General features: G+C 36.4%; 1 protein-coding gene across 1 annotated transcript in view; it reads left to right on the top strand.

The window, feature by feature from the left end:
* Window positions 1-18,534, top strand: part of SRBD1 (S1 RNA binding domain 1) — a 75,687-nt gene that overhangs the window by 6,761 nt on the left and 50,392 nt on the right. Inside the window, exons 10-16 of the mRNA XM_053458905.1 lie at window positions 1,037-1,133; window positions 1,564-1,705; window positions 5,181-5,284; window positions 8,846-8,953; window positions 10,229-10,386; window positions 10,557-10,653; window positions 12,680-12,787. Of these exons, the coding sequence (XP_053314880.1) occupies window positions 1,037-1,133; window positions 1,564-1,705; window positions 5,181-5,284; window positions 8,846-8,953; window positions 10,229-10,386; window positions 10,557-10,653; window positions 12,680-12,787 (814 nt within the window). The remainder of the gene's footprint in view (window positions 1-1,036; window positions 1,134-1,563; window positions 1,706-5,180; window positions 5,285-8,845; window positions 8,954-10,228; window positions 10,387-10,556; window positions 10,654-12,679; window positions 12,788-18,534) is intronic.

Below are 18,534 nucleotides of genomic sequence, written 5' to 3'. Positions count from 1 at the left end.
GCTGAGATTAGCTATGAACGTTTGAAGGGCTGTACTGTTTAAGCATCCAGGTAGCTGCTGAATTAATAGGACCTTGTCAGGATCATTCTGCTGAACCCGGCTCAGACAGAAAATGTTTCAATTACTACGATTGCAGCCTTTTTTTGGATTTTTTTTTAATATATATATATATATATATATATATCTCCAGAAAAAGCAAGATATTTGAATGGACTAAAATCATATTGAGGAAAATGTACTTATTTTCATAGCAGGCACACTTTTTTTTAGGTTTGCATAGGTTTTCAGATGTGTTTAATAACTCCTTGTACAGTCCCGCGTATTAAAGGTTGTTTAATGATAACCATGTATTTTTAGAGTAATTGTGACATTGGTAATGGACTAGTTTGTAAGTCAGCCAGCAGAGGGCACTGTGTAACAGCATATCGGATAAATTAATACAATTTTCAAATTTCTTTATAAAATGCGTATTTACAGCTGACTTCTAATTTCCTTGTTCTCTGGTACTTTAAATTCCACACTTTGCCACCTATACCCTCTTATAACCGGTATGAAACTATCACATAAGAAAAGTAATGTGTGGGTGGAAAAAACACAAGTTATAATACGGTAATTTGCTGCAATTGTGAGTGGGGAGGTGTAATGATCTTTCAGAAATGGCTGCAAATAACATAATAAAAAAACAAATATGCCTAAAAAAGACAAAAACCTTCATAGTTAAGAATTAATTAAGTGTTTATGGATTGAATGGTAAAAAGGCAGTGAAAACCCAGTATTTACCGCATGCGTATGCAAAGTGTTTGTTAGGGATAATGGATGGGAGACACCATTGGTCTTCAGGGCGCTTCAAGGTCGTCCTCATGACGATACAGAGAGCGTGAAAGGCTATGTGTTTGACTGTTGAATGTTGGGGTGAGAAGGAAATGTTTCCTAACTATGGCTTTGTGTTAAACATATAGATGAGTTTATATCCTCTTAATGTATATTGTGATTTATGTAGTGGGAATATTGACACGAGTGTGTGCTCCGTTTAAAGGGCTTTCAACTCTCCAAGACGTTGAGACTGGAGTGCAGCACATCTTAGCAGACATGATAGCCAAGGACAAGGAAACCCTGGACCATATCAGAAATCTGTAAGTAGTCGGTCCATGCGCGACTCTTGCTATATGTGAATGGTTATGTGTGCAAGTGCTCCTCGTACCCTAATGTCTTACCTTTATATACTCGTCTCCAGCCAGACCTCCGGTTTTACTTTACTTTAAGCACATCTGTCACGTTGAAACATAAACTTTTACTAAATTAAGCTGTACATGGTGGTAAAATGAACGATTGGTATTTCTCTAAAGTTTGTTTTAAAGTAAATTGAACGTTTTGAGAATTCTAGCACCGGTTAAAATGATTATGCCTTCAATTAAAGCCTTACGTTAGATCTCACATGTCTGGCCTGTGGAGCTCCTCCTGTGTCTCTGATGGTGTGGTCATTTTGAAAAGACTTGACCAAATACACATTTTATAACATTATTTCTCATTCCTTGATGACAAATCTTCTTGTTTTTTTCTCAGATGTAAACAAAATTATGTCACAATCCATTCCACGCTGGCTAAAGCAACGGGGAAAGAAAAGGATGGACACGTCAAAGATGTTGACAAATTCCATTTATACCATGATTTTACTTGCAACATAAATCGGATTCAGCATCACCAAGTAAGAAACGTATATATGCGTTTTCCACGAGTTTCACGGTTTGTTCCTGGTGGCCAGAGAGGTGCGATTTCTTGAGTAGCAAACAAAGGTTGGGCTAGATAGATCTCTGGAGAATAATTACTTTTGCAGTCTTTGAGACGTTTCTATAGATGCATACAGTTTGATGGCAGATAAGAACCATTCCGCTCATCTCCTCTGCCTGATGGAAAGTTTCAAACCTTAATCATAATACTTGGACTCGTCTTAGATTCTTAAAGTCTTAAAGCTTGTTAGAAACTTGATAAGGAAGTCAAGATGTCCTATAGAAAAGAGAAATCATTAAACCTTTGGTCGCTTCCCTTTCTTGTAGATCTACATTTTAGGACACTTCAATCCCTTAAGTTAGTGGTTGTCAAATGTTTTGTGATTGGCGGCCTTTTTATGTTTTATAACATTCTCCCTTTCCAGGGGATAAAACTAGAAGATATTGTGATATGGTAAACGTACCATTTTGTTTATACACAGGCTTTACAGGGAGATATATACCATGATGTCTTCACCGACCCACTCCTTCACTGTCTGTGATTGCATTACTTCTGGCTCTACTGGGCATCTGCTGCCGTATTTGTCATTCAATATTTTAGACAATGCCTTTTTGGGCTTGTTCTTTTCCATGTATTTGGGACTAAAGGGTTAAAATGTACTTTGGACCTTGGCTGCACAAGTTGCTGCTTGATTCCCTTTGCTCTAGACGGCATTGTCACATATATGTACGATACACAGCATTTCCGGGCGTTCGTATTCCACAGCTATTCCATTTAACCTCTGTTTATGTCTGTCTCTCTCCCACTGTCTAACTTCGCTGCCTCAGCTCTCTGCTGAGCCCATTCCTTGCTGGCAAAAAGCAAGTGTTTGTGGTGTCAAGACCCATCATCCTTCAAGTGCGTGCCAAGTTGCTTGGCTTATAGTATTAGGTTTGGTTGCAGGGGCAAACATTTAAGTCTGAGTCCCACACAAAAGATCGCTTTTTAATTACATTTCAAAATGTATTTTTTTGTCTACCTCGATGTATTACATTTCACATTTTTTCTGGGAGTTCTGCCAACTGAAATACATTTAATGTGCAGGTGTTAATGGTATTGACTCATTAGTTTGTGGTATTAGCTTATAGTAAGGACTTGTTTTCCTGAGGCTGCTCACCTCAGACATGACCTCAGTGTTCTAGATTTTGATTAGATTTCATTTGAAAACAATATGGTCCTGAATCCAGTGGACAAACGTGTTTTCTTATTTCCTCTATAATTTTTTTTTCAATTTGTATTTTTTTTTTTTGAAAAGTTTTTTTTTAATGCTCATTTTTCTCTATTAATCCAACAAATTGTCAAAATTTTTGCTTCCTTGCATATTTTCTCCTTTCTTTGTAAAGTAAATTTTTATGATTTTTTTTGTAATAATTCTTATTTTTTCTCAAATAATCAAATTGTCAATATTTTTGCTTGCTTTTTTTGGTGAAATAATTTTTTATGTATTTTTTTTCTTTTCTACTATCATAATTGATGTTTTTATATATATATATATATATATATATATATATATATATATATATATATATATATATATTTTTTTTTTCTTCTTACATTTTTCTTAAGCCTGGCTCTCTTATTTGCCGTTCTCAAAGTGGTTAAATCACATGAAAATGAGAGCTTCAGCAGCTATTTAATTCCAGGGCCAAAGGAACAAGCTTTTTGACTTCCAGACATATATATTTTCACACTTGAAGAATGTATGCGGAGGAAGTAAAAATATAAGAACTTTCATTATGTTAACATTTTGGTGAGACGCGTCTTTGTTGAGACAAATAGTTCTGAGGAAACGTTATCTTTCGGTGCCACTAATTGTAAAAACATCTTCGTTTTTTTGTGTTTATAAAAACATCTGATCTCGGCAGGATAACATTTGGCTTGGCAGTCGTCGGTGCCCGTTGCGGTAGAATTTCACATGAGATTTTTATTAGGAACTTTCTTGTTCGGTGATATGTCAGGCTTAGTATGTCACTTGCCTAGTAAAGTTGAGGAATATAAATTGTTACTATGTCCTGAGGTGATTTAAAATGTTGCATTTAACATATGTGACATGTCTTGAGTTTGCCAGTGATTGAATTAGAGCGTGATTGACACTGCACGGCTGGTAGTGACAGTGCTTTGGGCCTCTTCGAAAATTGACAGATCCGTTAAAGTAAGAGAGACGGCCGCCACTTTAACAGCAAACGTATCGGCTAAACAGTGTGTCGTTGTACTTTCATTTGTGAAATTCGATAAAACTAGTGGAAATTAAAAATGACATTTTCCTTCATAAATGACTTTTTAGAATCTAAATTTGTCCAATAGTTTGAGCCGAATTTATATAGAGCGGTTCGGTTATGGGGCTGTTATAGGTAATGTTCTATTGTTACCATGGTGACTGCTCTGCGTTTTGAACTTTCCCCCCAAATCATTATAATTTCTTTTAAATACGGCCCTGTGCTTTTAATTGTTTATCTTTTCAATGGATTGTTTGTGTATCATCGATCAAGATATTTTCATATAGACGCCAAGGTGTTGTGGTGGTAACATGGAGAAGGCAGACACACAGGAGTTGGACGGCAACTTGTCAAGCGACCCGCTAAGGCAGGGGGGCAAAAACTGATTAGGCTGTTTCAATGCACTCTAACCTCAGACCATAACGTCTATAGCCTTTGTGAATAACAATTACAAGGCTTATCGGTATGGGTCATATGTATTATCTGTTAGAGAAATACTGAAAGTTCTTCAGAACTCTGTTCTTTGTGTTAGAAAATATAGGGAATGGAATTAACCCATCTAATAAATGCTGCCTAGATACCAAGTTTCTTAAATCAGGTACCCTTAAGAGTCACACCAACTCTACTACACAAGTGATGGCTATTATGAAGATGAGTTGTGACTTTATATACAGGGACAGTAGCTCAGTAGTATGGAATATTACACCAGACATTCACATGTGCAATCCTCATGCTCTGCAAGAGGGCCAACTTTTATAGCCCAAACATCTAGGGCACATCCACAGCTACACCCCCCCCCCCGCCGAGGTCTGCATTAAACTTAAAGACTGCCGTGCCTGTTATCAGCCAGTTTGCACCTTTACTTTACAATGCATTATAAAGTGCTGACCCAGGTGAGCTTTCCTTCACAAACAAAGTTTGCCCTGTATAATGCATAAAGGTAAATTAAAGATTGTTTTGCACTTATATTTGATTTTCTAATAAGATGAATAATGAATTAAGATAAACTGTTTAGTTACTTTCATTCTAAAAGCAAATCATTATATATATAAACTCTTTTTACATTTATTTTTACCTGCTGCGCTTCCAATCTCCTGCTGAATGTCGAGAAAGTGCCTCTATGAATTTTGACTTGATAAGTTTATCTTTTGGGTATTTTGTGTGTCATCTGTCTTTACCATTTATGTTTCTGCTTAGATCCTGGCCATTAACCGAGGGGAAAATCTGAAAATCCTGACGGTAAAGGTCATCATTCCTGACAGGGTGAAGGATGCGTTCTGTAGGTGGTGTGTGAATGAAAGGTCTGTATACATTCTTACAGAATCTGTTTTATTTAATGCCATCATGGAATGAAATGCCTCTTCGCTGTCTTAATGCTTTGCAGAGCAGTTAGACAAACACTAAACTTAATGGACAAAAACCCCACACTTTTCCGAAGCTTGACTGATTTCATTATACGCGTCATGTGGCATAAAACTACTTGTGAGGTTCTTGGTGAAGACACATCTTATCGGCTTACAGTTGTGTGCATAATTGAAAGCTACTGCTTAAACAATTCAACCAGCTCCTGAGCAAATCTCGCTTCAGGATGCCGTACCTTCAAAGAATCAACAAGGGAGCACTTCAGAGATGTCATTTTGTGTATGAAGTTTAAGGTTAATGGAGATGTGAAAGAGCTGTAAAGCCCTTTCCTACTCGATAACAGTAGGAGTGATGGATCTGTGTTCGTCAGACTTGGGTTTAGGGTCCAGTGTGGGGTTTAGACTTTAAAGGGGCTGGACGTGGGCAGAGAGCGTATAAGATGGAAGATCACCGGCATCCATATTGTGAATGTGCCAGTTGCTAGCGAAGATTCTGATGTTCCTAGCTGACACTTTGACTAAGCAGTGCACCAAGGAACCTGATCGCCCTATTGGGGTATACTGCCCACTTGGATGAATACTTTATGTATTAAGCTTTGAGCCGTTGGCAGAATTGATAAGACAATCGGAGGAAGTTACCGGAGTAAGGGCTGATATAGAATCCCATAACATCTTCCTGTCCCCGACGGACCCGCTCTCCACCATCCCTGCAGTTTTTCACCTGCTTAGACAATTTGGTATAATTTCTAATTATAAAATTAATTTAAGTAAAACTATGCGTCTCACACAAATTGAGTTGAATAACAAATACACTATAAATATATATATATATAGCAAATAAAGTTGATCCACTCAGCGGGTCTTCTTTTTATAAAATGTATTAACTTGGTGAAGGTAACTTTGGACCTTCACTAAGTTAATACATTTTATAAAAAGAAGACCCACTGAGTGCCTTAACTTTATTTGCTATATATGCTTTTTGGATTGCTAACATCCGGGCATATTACAACTGCTTCCAGTCAAGTGAGTGCATTACATTCTATATCTTTTGATATATATATATATATATATATAAAGTCCAAAGTGTACAATTGCACACCAACCTTAATTTCTCTGCCCGGTGCCTGGTAACTGGAGCAGTCATGTATATAAATTCCAATATTAGTTACCAGCACTCCTGGGACTTGGTTTCAATAAATCTCTCAAAACTCTGTGTTATAAGTCAACGTTTCAGTCTTTTATTTTCAGACTTTCATCAGGACAGGATCAGGACATCATAAATTTCTGTAATTACAGAAATTTACTTTCAAGTATAAAGACACAACTAAATAAATGGACAAACTTTCAGATGCCTTGGCTAGACTGTTTAAATGTCATCAACGGATATCAAATCCCAAAAATGTTGTACCTTTTTAGGACTATCCCCCTTAGAGCGGATGCCCATACTTTACTTTATACATTGATAGGAGAGTAACAAAAATATGTATTGCTAGACACTGGAAACGGAATGGGCCAATTAGCTGGAATAAAATCCTTAATCAGATTCAATTCAAAAAATTTGACAACTATAAAAAAGTTTGGCAATCATGGAACCATAATATATTCTGAGGGTAAAACCTACGTGATATAGATACGGCTCGAACTGTCCCGGAGAGGATCGGAGCAAACTTGGAATATAGAGACGTTTACTGAAGTAAGATATTAAAGGGGAGATGAGGCAAAAAAATAAGAGAGGCATCAGAAGGGGGGACAGAAAATAATTAATAAAAGTAGATAAATCCCCGATGAAGCCTCCGAGATTCCCCCTTATGAAATGTAAGATAAATGAATGGACGCAGTATGAATTTTGAAACAGTAATACACACTTTATTAAATTGTGACGTATATTTAGGATAGATAATTCTACAGTCAAGTTTTTTGTATGTTAATTTGATATGTCCAAAATAAAAGTTATATATAAAAAAAAAAGCATGCAATAATTTAATCCCCTCATGTATTCACATGTTTACACATCTTATTCTTCTTAATGGGAAAGTCTAATGGAACAAAAAACAATGCTGTAAAGGGTAAAAGTTACCATCAACAAAAAACTGTTTCATCTTTTGTTCCAAACAGCTTCCTTTATCTGGGAGTAAATTATAACCGGGCAAGCCAGGGGTGTCTTTAATGCCAGTTATTTGCCTCTAAACTTCATTGAGGAATATTACTCCTTTTTAACCAAATACACTATATATATATATATATATATATATATATATATATATATATATATATATCAAATAACAGATGTAATAAGTATCTTGTGATAATACCTTTTTTTATTGGACTAACAGAATTTTGGAATGACAAGCTTTCGGGAGCTCTTCTCCCTTTCTCAAGTCTAAAACATTTCTGAGCAAAACAACATTTTCAATCAACTTGTGTAATGGTCAGGGATTTACATAAAAAATAATATCATCTGGTTGCCATACATCCATAGAAACATAGAAAGTGACGGCAAATGAGAACCATTCGGCCCATCCAGTCTGCCCAACCTCTGAGTACTTTTCTTTAGTACTTGCCCTTATCCTATATCTGGCTTAGCCTTATGCCTATCCCATGCCTGCTTAAATGTCTTCACTGTATTAACATCTACCACTTCTACTGGAAGGCTATTCCATGCATCCACTAACCCTTCCGTAACGTAATATTTCCTGATGTTTCTTTTAAACCTCTGCCCCTCTAGCTTATGGCTATGTTCTCTTGCTGTGGTAGTATTTCTCCTTTTAAATAAACTCTCTTCCTTTATCTTGTTGATTCCCTTTAAGTATTTAAATATTTCTATCGTATCCCCCCTGTCACGTCTTTCTTCCAAGCTATATATATATATATATATATATGTTAAGATCTTTTAACCTTTCCTAGTAAGTTTTATCCTGTAATCCATGAACCATTTTAGTAGCCCTTCTCTGAACTTTCTCCAACATTTCTATATCCTTCTGGAGATCCGGTCTCCAGTACTGTACACAATACTCCAAGTGAGGTCTCACCAGTGATCTGTACAACGGCATGAGCTCTTCCCTCTTTCTACTGCTAATACCTCTCGCTATACCACCAAGCATTCTGCTAGCATTACCTGCTACTCTATTCTATAGATTGTAAGCGCGTTTGAGCCGGGCCCTCCTCACCTGCTATCTCTGTAAGTCAAACTGTTATGTTACATGCTACTTGTTATGTCATATCTACCGTTGTACAGCACTACCGAATTTGATGGCGCTATATAAAACAATAAATAATAATAATAATCCCCAGCTTTAGGCCTAGACAATCTAGGTCAGAATATGTCGCTTAAATCACCAATACAAATTGTTCACAAAATGTCTAAGTGTTGTTGGAATGTTACATCTTGACAAAACTCACGGTTCACTGAAAAATCCAGCGAAGGTCATGTGACTTTGATACGGTTAAAATAATTGCGGTCGGTTTGGGTTTTTTCATTGTTTGAATCTTTGTTTCTTTAAGATGGAGACCAAAACAATATGCAAGACCAGAACTGATGAAAACACTACATAATTCAGTGGACGATTCCTACAAACGCCTTATTTATCCCCTTCTCTGCCGTGAATACAGGTACACGCATTACTTACTAACCAAAAATCATGGTGAATGCACTTCTATTCTTTTATGATACGTTTTTTGGGCTACAATCTAGAATTATAATATTTTATCAAGACAATCTACTATGCTGTCCAGCATTTTGCTGCTCGGTTGATGGATTTATTGATTTAGGTCCTTCTAAACATAGGCTTGGTCTCAGGCTTACGTTTCATAAAGCATTGGTGATCTTAAGAACAGCTTAACTATGGTTCAGAGGAAGGCAAAGACAACATTATATTTTGGCATCAAACAGTTGTGGTTGATATAACACCGGATCAATAATGATCAGCTACTTCAGAGCCTGGCTGACTACCTACGTTCCACTTCAACCAACTATCCTTTTTGAAGAGCAATCCCTTTCTACACCCAATAAAAATGAGTCCCGTGGCGTTCAGCGGAGTTCGGAAAGTTTACACACCGCCCCAAGACATGCAGTCTGAATTTTCTCCATGCCAGTTAAATGGTTTATTATGTAGTGACAGGTGTGGAAATATTCATAGATTTTTAGATTTACTGGGCAAGCAGGACGCTTATTATTTCAATGACTTTCTTTCCTCCGCCTTTTAATGTTGATATTGTCTTTCACGTCTGAAAACCTGACCCTGTTGCGTTTGGCTCTCCTCGGTATGTTTTTGTAGGATCCTTATGCAGATAAGATTATGCAGTTTATATTAAAATATTTTGGCGCAGAATGTGCTGGAACCTGCCATACAAGTGTCCTTTAGCCGTTTTGATAATATGTTTCGTGTTACGCGATACAGGCAGCGTCTAGGTATTTGGTTCAAATTTTAATCTTCTGTTTGCCGTCCTAAAGTTTTTTTGCTAAGGCGTTACAGACTAACCTTAAAGAAATAGTAATTGTGATCGGTAAATAATGCGAAAACACAATTTCAAAACCCTACAGGATTTCGTATTTTAAAGCCCTTTTCCCAGCCAACATTAGGTGGAAGGCACACTGGGGTCAGCTATAGAGAGCCATCATAGGCATAAGCGACCTGTGGAAGTAATCAGTGCCCAGGGGGCATTTAGCGGAATGTCCATTACAAAGCCTGGTACTGACCACCCCTGGTCACCGACTGCCGTATGCAAAAAACCCGCTGGGTCCAAGCCATGCATTAAAAATACGCGTTATGATCGTAAATGGCTTAGTGACAGTTACTAAATTTGCAAATGAAAAAGGCTTGTAGAGGATCAAACTGTGCGCTCCGTCTCAGATCTTTGTGTTTTAAAGTCTTTATTTTTTGAAAGATCAAAATTGACATCCGATGCGGAAAAGGAATCCATAATGATGTTTGGAAGAAACCTGCGCCAACTGCTGCTAGCAACCCCTGTTAGAGGACGAACTATCATGGGTGTCGATCCCGGATATAAACATGGCTGCAAACTAGCCGTCATTTCTCCTACCAGTGAGTAGTTTCTTTAGTTGTTCTAGGCCTGCGACTAACTAAGATACATGAGAACTTTACAGCGCTGGACCCGTGGAGCTCCTGGGTCTAGAAACTAGCGCTCTATGATACGTAAATGTATGATTTTCTGCTTACCTTTTGCGTTTTGTGTCTCGTTTTTACATCGTTAGGTCAGATCTTGCACACAGACGTGGTTTATTTGCACACTGGACATGCGCATGGAATGCATGAAGCGGAGAAGATTAAGAGGCTTTTGCTTAAGTACAAGTATGAGACGTTTATTGTTTTCTGTTAAATATTTGAGAAGAATGTTCTTTTGTATAAAAAAAAAAAAAAATAATGATTAAATGTTCCCATAGACGTACAAGAATGGAAGTCAGACAAATTAATTCTGATCTGTAAAACAGAAACATGATACCTACCTTTCACATAATCTAGTTCTTTTTCATCAGTCGGCCTTATTATTGTTAGCTACACACCATTTTTTAGCCCTGATTTCTTTTTATTCTAATTTGTATATTATTTTCCGTGGCAACCCAGTGTAAACAAAAAAAAAATATCTCTGCAATCTTTAGATTATTTTATAAAATTAAATTCTACATAAATTTATGTATAATTATACATAATTATACATAAATAACAATGCATCTGTTGTTTCTCTAGTAGTTTATTTTTAATACGGTGGTAGGATGTATATAACCTTCCTGAACACCGTGTTTATATTGGCAGTATTCGGTATTATGTACACAGTACATAATTGCAAGCTTTGTAAACTGTGTTAGATTTAACGGGCTAGCATACAAGTCTGATTAGGTAATATAGTAAGTCATATATTTAAGCACCGGACCACCATGTTTCATCCAAAATACCGCACGTACCTCGAGAGGCAGCTAATTAGAAGTAAGCTAATTGGGAAAATACAAGCCAGTAATTAGATATCATGTAATTGCAGCGTTACTCAAGGGTTGCTTTCCAAAATAAGCTGTTCTCGTCATAATTAGAGTTGGGTTAATTGAGCGGGATTGTGATAACATGTACGCCGGTATTAGCATCGGTCATGTTTGCTCACAGCCATGTACGTTATACATTGAGTTACGATCAGGATGGGTTTAAAGAACATACAGTACAGTTCAGTAACCCGCTGATAAAAAATATATTTTTAAGAATGTGTTTTAGGTAAGTTTATTGCTTATTTTTTCTATCCATTCGTTTAACAGTTTGGGGTATCCTGGAGTCCATCTTTTTTTTTTTTTAGTTTTTCTTTAGTTAGATTTAGGAGATCTTAAGGAAACTGGATATACTTCTAGGGGTCCGTGGAAAGTTGTTGAAGACCAAGATAAAAAAAAAACCCAAAAACATATAAAGTGTTCTAAGCTTTTGGGAGACCCTGAGGCTTCTTCATTGCATTTTAAGAAGTTACCTCCTGAGGTCGCTGGAGCTTGTGATACTTATGTTATTTTTTTCGATGTCCTGTATTGGTCCAATGAAATGCCTCCTACTGAAGATTCCTTTATTTACTTGACCAACCGCTTACAATTTACTGAAGAAAACATATATTTATTTTAGGACAGGTTTAGCTATTCATAAATAAAGTGCAAAAGATGAATTATATATTCTTTAGCTTTATATGTCAAACCACACAGAAAAAAAAAACCATTTGGTAAATTTATCAAGTATGTGAGGAATATATAACACTGTATACACACATAAAACTAGGATTATATGAAAGAAACACAATCTATGAGTATATTTTGCTTATAGAGCGGCATGTAAGGATGTATCGGAGGATTTTTTATCTCTCCAGCATGCAGCGAACTTTATTTTTGTTACGTTTCCATTAAAGCCATCAGCTATACTGAGCTGTGAGTTTATGATCGAATCCGTGCTTATATCTATATACCGTATGTACAAAGGATTGATATATACCTGCCACCCTTTACGACTGCAGTCGTTTAAACTTGGATAGATTCTGGTGATTAAGTATTTTTTTTTTTATTTTTTTTTTTTATTAATTAACGTAGGAGTTGTGGTTTCACATCATTAGGAAGTTCCACCCTTGGCGTGATTTTATTCTGCAAAGTGTCTGAGCTGTCCCTATATAATGCATAGTTCAATCAGTAGGATGATTTTAAAGAGATCTTGCTTATTTAAATATACATTATACAAGAGTCTATTAATGGAGGGGGGGGGTTCTCCTGCAAAGTTCTGCTTTGGTGAATAGTGTTGCCTCATCATAACACTAATAACTTTATAAAATTAACACTATTTATGTTTTTGTTTTCTGGATTAAAAGCTGCTATACAGTTGCCGTTGGGAACGGGACAGCGTGCCGAGAGACAGAGAGATATTTTGCTGATTTGATTCAAAGAAGATTTTTTGCTCCTCTCGATGTGGTCTATTGGTAAGTGTGGTTCACGCATAGTTAATAGTTATCAAATAAAGCAACACAAGCAGCTGTGCAGAAATCCTGGAATATTATTGTATATGATCGGAGATTTTTCTCTATTATTGTATATTTCATAAGTGGTTATGGTTTTGGGGCTTTCGCTATAAAGTATTATAATGGAATATCTTAGTGTAAACCTTTGAAGTATAATATTAGTATCCCCTGGTGCAGACCTTCACAGGTTTGCTCGGAATCTAGGAGCTAGGTAAAACATTAGGAGCCAGGTGACATTGCAAACACCATTCCTACTATGTCTTAAATTTTAAACTACCCTTTTACTTCTGTGGTCTGCTAGTTGAAAAAGAAGCCTTATGGGCATACCTGGGGAATCTCTGGGTTTGACACAGAGACTCTGGATGAAGCACTGCTTCCTTGGGTCTCCATGTCCTTTTTTTGCCAGTCTTGAGTGAGCGGTGTTTAGCCATGCCCATCCCATTATTCTCAGTACTTTGGATGGCCCTACCTGTAGGCCTACTCCAAACAGGGCTACCTCTGCCCCTGAAGCCACTACTCCACAGGAGTTACACATCGTACAAGGCAGGCCGGCGGTGACAAATCTTACAGCACTTTCTTTGTTACAGCTGGACAGCGGTTGTCACGCTGCACCTGGAATGTTGTTGCCTGAACTCTTACCAGCTAGATTTACTGTATCAGTATTCCTAATGGTTTTAAGTTGCCCTCTAGAATTTAGCCAGAAGACTGGCTCCCTCAACCCACAAGGATATGTTAAAACAGCGTTTATTGGCTCGACAAATAAGTTTGTGATTATTTTTCCTAAGACTTGGCATTGATTAATACAGATGTTCTTTGTAGAAAAGTGTAAACAAATGCTTCAAAGGAGTGTAACACAAGTAGTAATGCAGACGACAGATCAAGTAATTCTGTTGTGTCTAAAAAGTCTGTTTTATTCGTGCGTTTTTTAAAATCTTTTCATATAATCTGAGGGTGTGATATTTAGGTCAGCCTTATTTTTATGTAAAAGAACTATGAATATATTTAATATAGACTTAAGCCACCCAAGTTAACCCCTTAAGCCTCTAATGAAATCTTAAGACAACACCTCCCCAATGAAAGAAGGCATGTATTGCTCCTGCATGGTGCATAGTAAATGTGTAAAAGGTTTATTGAAAGTCCTCTCACTGATTTGACGATGAATAATATGGGGCCAGCACAGCATTTTTTGCTGGAGAAGCCCACTGAGGCGTAGTGAAGTCTGTGAGTTGAAATGTTTAACTCTTCTGCAAACTCCTAGGACTACAGGATAGTGACTGCATGTCTTACATACCTTGAAGCCAGGTTAGGCTTCATCTCCAGGTCTAACAAATAACCATTAGCAAGCACACTTTCATAAAACACGGATACAAATGCTAAGAAACGCATTCTGAAATGGAATGTCTACTCGGAGGTCTTCATTGCATAACAACGGTGGCTTTTTGGACATCTCGTGAATCTCTTCGTTGCTGCGTTCTTTTATGGAAGAGTCATGTCTCCCTTTACTCGTTTTATGTAAAGTGACATGTCTTCTTTGGTGAAAGTTTTATATACCTTGCTCCCCTTTCTCATAGGCTTAAAGTCTTACCAGCTCCTGGGTCCTGACAGAACCTGTTTTTACCTCCTGTCAATAAGTAAAGTGGAGGCACCTACAGGTAGCTGTCACCTTGAGGCTTGGGAGGTGTCAGACCCGCTCTTCTCCTTTCATGGGTGTCGGCGGATGTATATTTCACCTCGGGTCGAATGTAGAGCGCCAGCTTTGCTCTGTAATAGCATCTGGCACTGGATTGATTTAACCGGCTGTGAGGTTTGCTCTTTTCAGATGTGCGGTCTCACTGCGAGTACCGTGTGGGGCTGACATAAGCACACGCTTCTGTTGTCTTTTCTGCCTTCTAGCGTCACGTGTGAAGCTAAAAGTCTTTGACACCTGCCATTTGGACCCTTTTCCTTCTGAAAAATGTCATCGTTTTCAGACAAGATAAAGACAGATATCTGATTGTTCTTGCCTTTATGTGGATGTTCTGAGGGCATTGCTTGTAGATGAATGGAGATGCAGTGCCATAGACAGTTTCTATTACTTTATTAAAACTCCATGCACTTCTATGGAATACGGTGTTCTAGACATCGATTTTCATGCTAAGTCGAGAGAGACCTGCATTTCAGGAATGCTCAGCAAAAAACATTAGTGTCTGAATTACTGTTTTCAGCCTTTCTTTCCTGTGCTTCATATTATATATTATATATATAATGTTTCTGGTGTCATAGGTCTTTTTTAATTCAAGCTTCTGAATTTTTTTATGTGAATGGTCTATTTTTTTATTAATTTTATTGTTTTATAAGGTTTCTTTATATACTTTGTGTTAATTATGCAGTATCGCATCTTAACATACATTAATAGCATTATACTTTTTTATATATTAATAGGCTTCATCATTCTTGTTTGAAGTGGTTGGTTCATGTTTCATTAAGTGGCGTTAGCAAACCTATACTTTGATTCAGATCTCATGGCTGCTTTCAAGGATTATTTTTTTAATCTTAATAATGCTATAATAAGGCACAAAACATGTTTTTATTTTTCAATGTACAAATGGAATAGGTTTAATAATTTGTTGAAAAATGTAGGTGTTATAAACCTTTTTTTGTACTTTTGAATGCTAAAGTAACATTTTTAATTTGATGCTTTTTACTTTTCCATTTTACTTTTATTTTATGTGTTTTACAAAAAAAAAAAAGAATCCAATAATATCCAAAATGATTACCTTATTTGCAATAGTTTGTCATCTTTGCTGATGTACTATTTTAGTCTATATTTTTGCATTTATATACTTTGACATAATTTGAATAAATGGTAGACAGGAATAGGGTTTCGTAATCATAAAAAAAAACAAAAAAACCCTGAATTTGTTCATGAACATAAAATTAGAAATATTGTGTTTTGTTAGAATATTTCACTGTGGTGGTCTTTCTATGGTGTATGAAATGTTAAGGTGTGAGACACATTTAACATTTTTAAGTGTGACACGTAAATATTCTAAAGATTATGAAATATGTTTTTGTGAAGTGTGTTGATTGGCTTGGCAGTAACCATTAGGTGGCGCTAGTGCAACATAGTTTGATAGTTCCCTCTACTTTCACTCACCAATTCCCCCCCCATAACATTCTCTTTCACTCTAATTAATATAAAACGTCATATAAATCAACCAGACGCCTCTCTGCGGTTTTGAAGAAAAAAATACTGTCATAAGTAGAATGTATACTTCCATCTGATTTAAAGGAATAATTAGAGAAACTCTTTGAAAACTGTGCATTTTCACAATTTTTGACTTTCTTAAACCCAGTGCTCATTCGTCTGTAAATAATTGACAGTTTGAAATTCTTAGAGATTGGGATTTATTCTCTATGTGATTTTTTAGTGAAGTGACATTGAAAGGATCTGTTCTAGAACACCAGCCATAATTCTGTTTTTTTTTTTTTTTTTTTTTTAATTAAGGAACTTTTGTTTAGATGATTAAACTTCCACTTATTAGCATTTGACTTGTATAATGTCGTCACATTCTGCATCAACGTGCTTTTGCAAAATAAATAATTTTTTTAAAAAAATCTACGATAATTTTACGTTGATTGGAGTTTTGGCATGTTATGCATTTAGCGTCTTTATTTTTTTAATGTTTATTTAATTTTAATCTTTATTTCAAAATGTTCTGACTTAGTCAAACATTGCAGGGAAAACATGATGAATAATGAGATTTTCGTAACAGCACTGGAAATTATTTTGCACAGTTAGGCCCCATACTGCCTTTTAATCCTTTGTCTAATTTATGAAGCTGTTAACTTAAATAACTATCACTAATTAAATAATGTAACTTTCACTGGCGGAGCGATATTGTTGCTTGAATTATGTATGAATTAAAGTATGCAGTTTAGTGGCCCGTCTGAAACTTTTTATCCTTTAGCTCCGTAACCTAATATATACCGTATATATAATTTTATTTTTGTATTTGAATGAATGTATCGTGTTCATGCGGTTAGAAGATAGCTAATTGAAGAAATTCATCACTTATGACATTTTTTTTTGCTTGTAATACGGCACAAATAAATGTAGGGAAAAAAATAAGTAAAAAGCGGATCGTATTTATTTTGTATGCTGGAGCGGATCGGTAATTCAGCCCCACGCCGTGGGCAGGTTTCCCAGTGTCAGCCGATATACTGCCTGTCCCTCTAGGCACTTCTGGATGGTTGGAGCTGCTGTTAAAGCTCGTTATGTACGAAATCTATCCTTTACTTCAGTGGGAGTTTTTGGCTGGGACTAGCCAAATGGCCCCTTTAAACTGTGTCTAAGTTAAGCAAAGTTTAAAACAGAGCTTTTTAAAACGCGTAGGACTCTATCTCTTCATAAAACTTCCGGCGAGGGACTGAGACATCGAGCGTCTCTATACCGCCAATATGCTAATCTCTCTTTATTTTTATTAATTCTGGCTGGACCCATGTGACCTTTTCTGAAGAAGTTGTGTGAAGGGTTACTAGAGAGAAAAAACCCTACATTAACAACGTCTACATTGCATTTCTGATCTGTGTGATGTTATTTTAATGGACAAAATTAGTTTTTGGTTCAAAAACATGGACATTTCTAAGGGTAGTGTGTAAGCTTTCAAAAGCAAATGTCCAACATAACATGAAATGTGTCAGAAATCCAGCGCAGGCGGGGTTAATGTTGTCAGTGACTATTGTAGCCGGAAACAGCTGATTTTTAATGGAGTAACTTCATAGATGTGCAGAGGTCCTTTATCACTCCCATCACTCTTGTGTTCCAATGGCAAGTTGTGTTCACTGATCCAAGGTTATGTTTCAAAGACTAATTGATCCTTAAAAAACATCTAGAAATGTCCCTGTTTTCCATGAAAACAGCAGTGACCCCAAACTTTAGAATAGTATATATATATATATATATATATATATATATATAATAGAGATGGGATCTTGAGTTATTTCAGCTTGTGATCTATATTTAAACTTTTATTGAACTTCCTAAAACATATTGTATATTTTGTAGCTTTATTGTTGTAAAAGTAAAAATAAAGAGAAGTAGACACATCACTAGCAAGTTAGAAACCTCGCCCTGTGTTTATTTATATAACATAGAAACATGGATTGTGATATTGATACGAACCTATAGGACTACTTACTTATTTATTCCTTAAGATAACTTTATGCACATCCTAAGCTTTCTCAAATTCCTTCAGTGTCCTACTTTCACTGGAAGGCTATACCACCTATCTACTACCCTTTCTGTTAAGTAGACCTGTTCGTATACTCTGTATTAAAAGTCCTGCCGTGATTTAGGCGTACTGTCAGTTATTGTTTCCTAATGGACAGGATTACTCCATAAGTGAGTTGGTGAAAATTGAGGTTTGCAAAGAAATGTTTTTGGCTAAGTTATTAAGATGTTACCAGTCGACAATAGGACTGTTGTTTTATATAAGTAGTAATATATCTCGGTATAGCCGTGTTTATTGGGTGTTAATATGTGTGGCCGTTAATTGTTTGTCTATAAATGTGGCACGGTTACTTCTGGTTGCCCCTCGGGTAATGAGCATGTGGAGCGTTAAGTAATACTCTCTTCCTATTTGTATTTTAGTCTCAAAATCCCGATTTAGATGTGTCCCAATTCCCCATCCTACGATAATAATGCTTTCACTGCTTTGTGACTACAA

This window comes from Spea bombifrons, chromosome 3 (assembly GCF_027358695.1).
Source record: "Spea bombifrons isolate aSpeBom1 chromosome 3, aSpeBom1.2.pri, whole genome shotgun sequence".
NCBI lineage: Eukaryota > Metazoa > Chordata > Amphibia > Anura > Pelobatidae > Spea > Spea bombifrons.
This window is presented reverse-complemented; position numbering and strand designations above follow the sequence as displayed.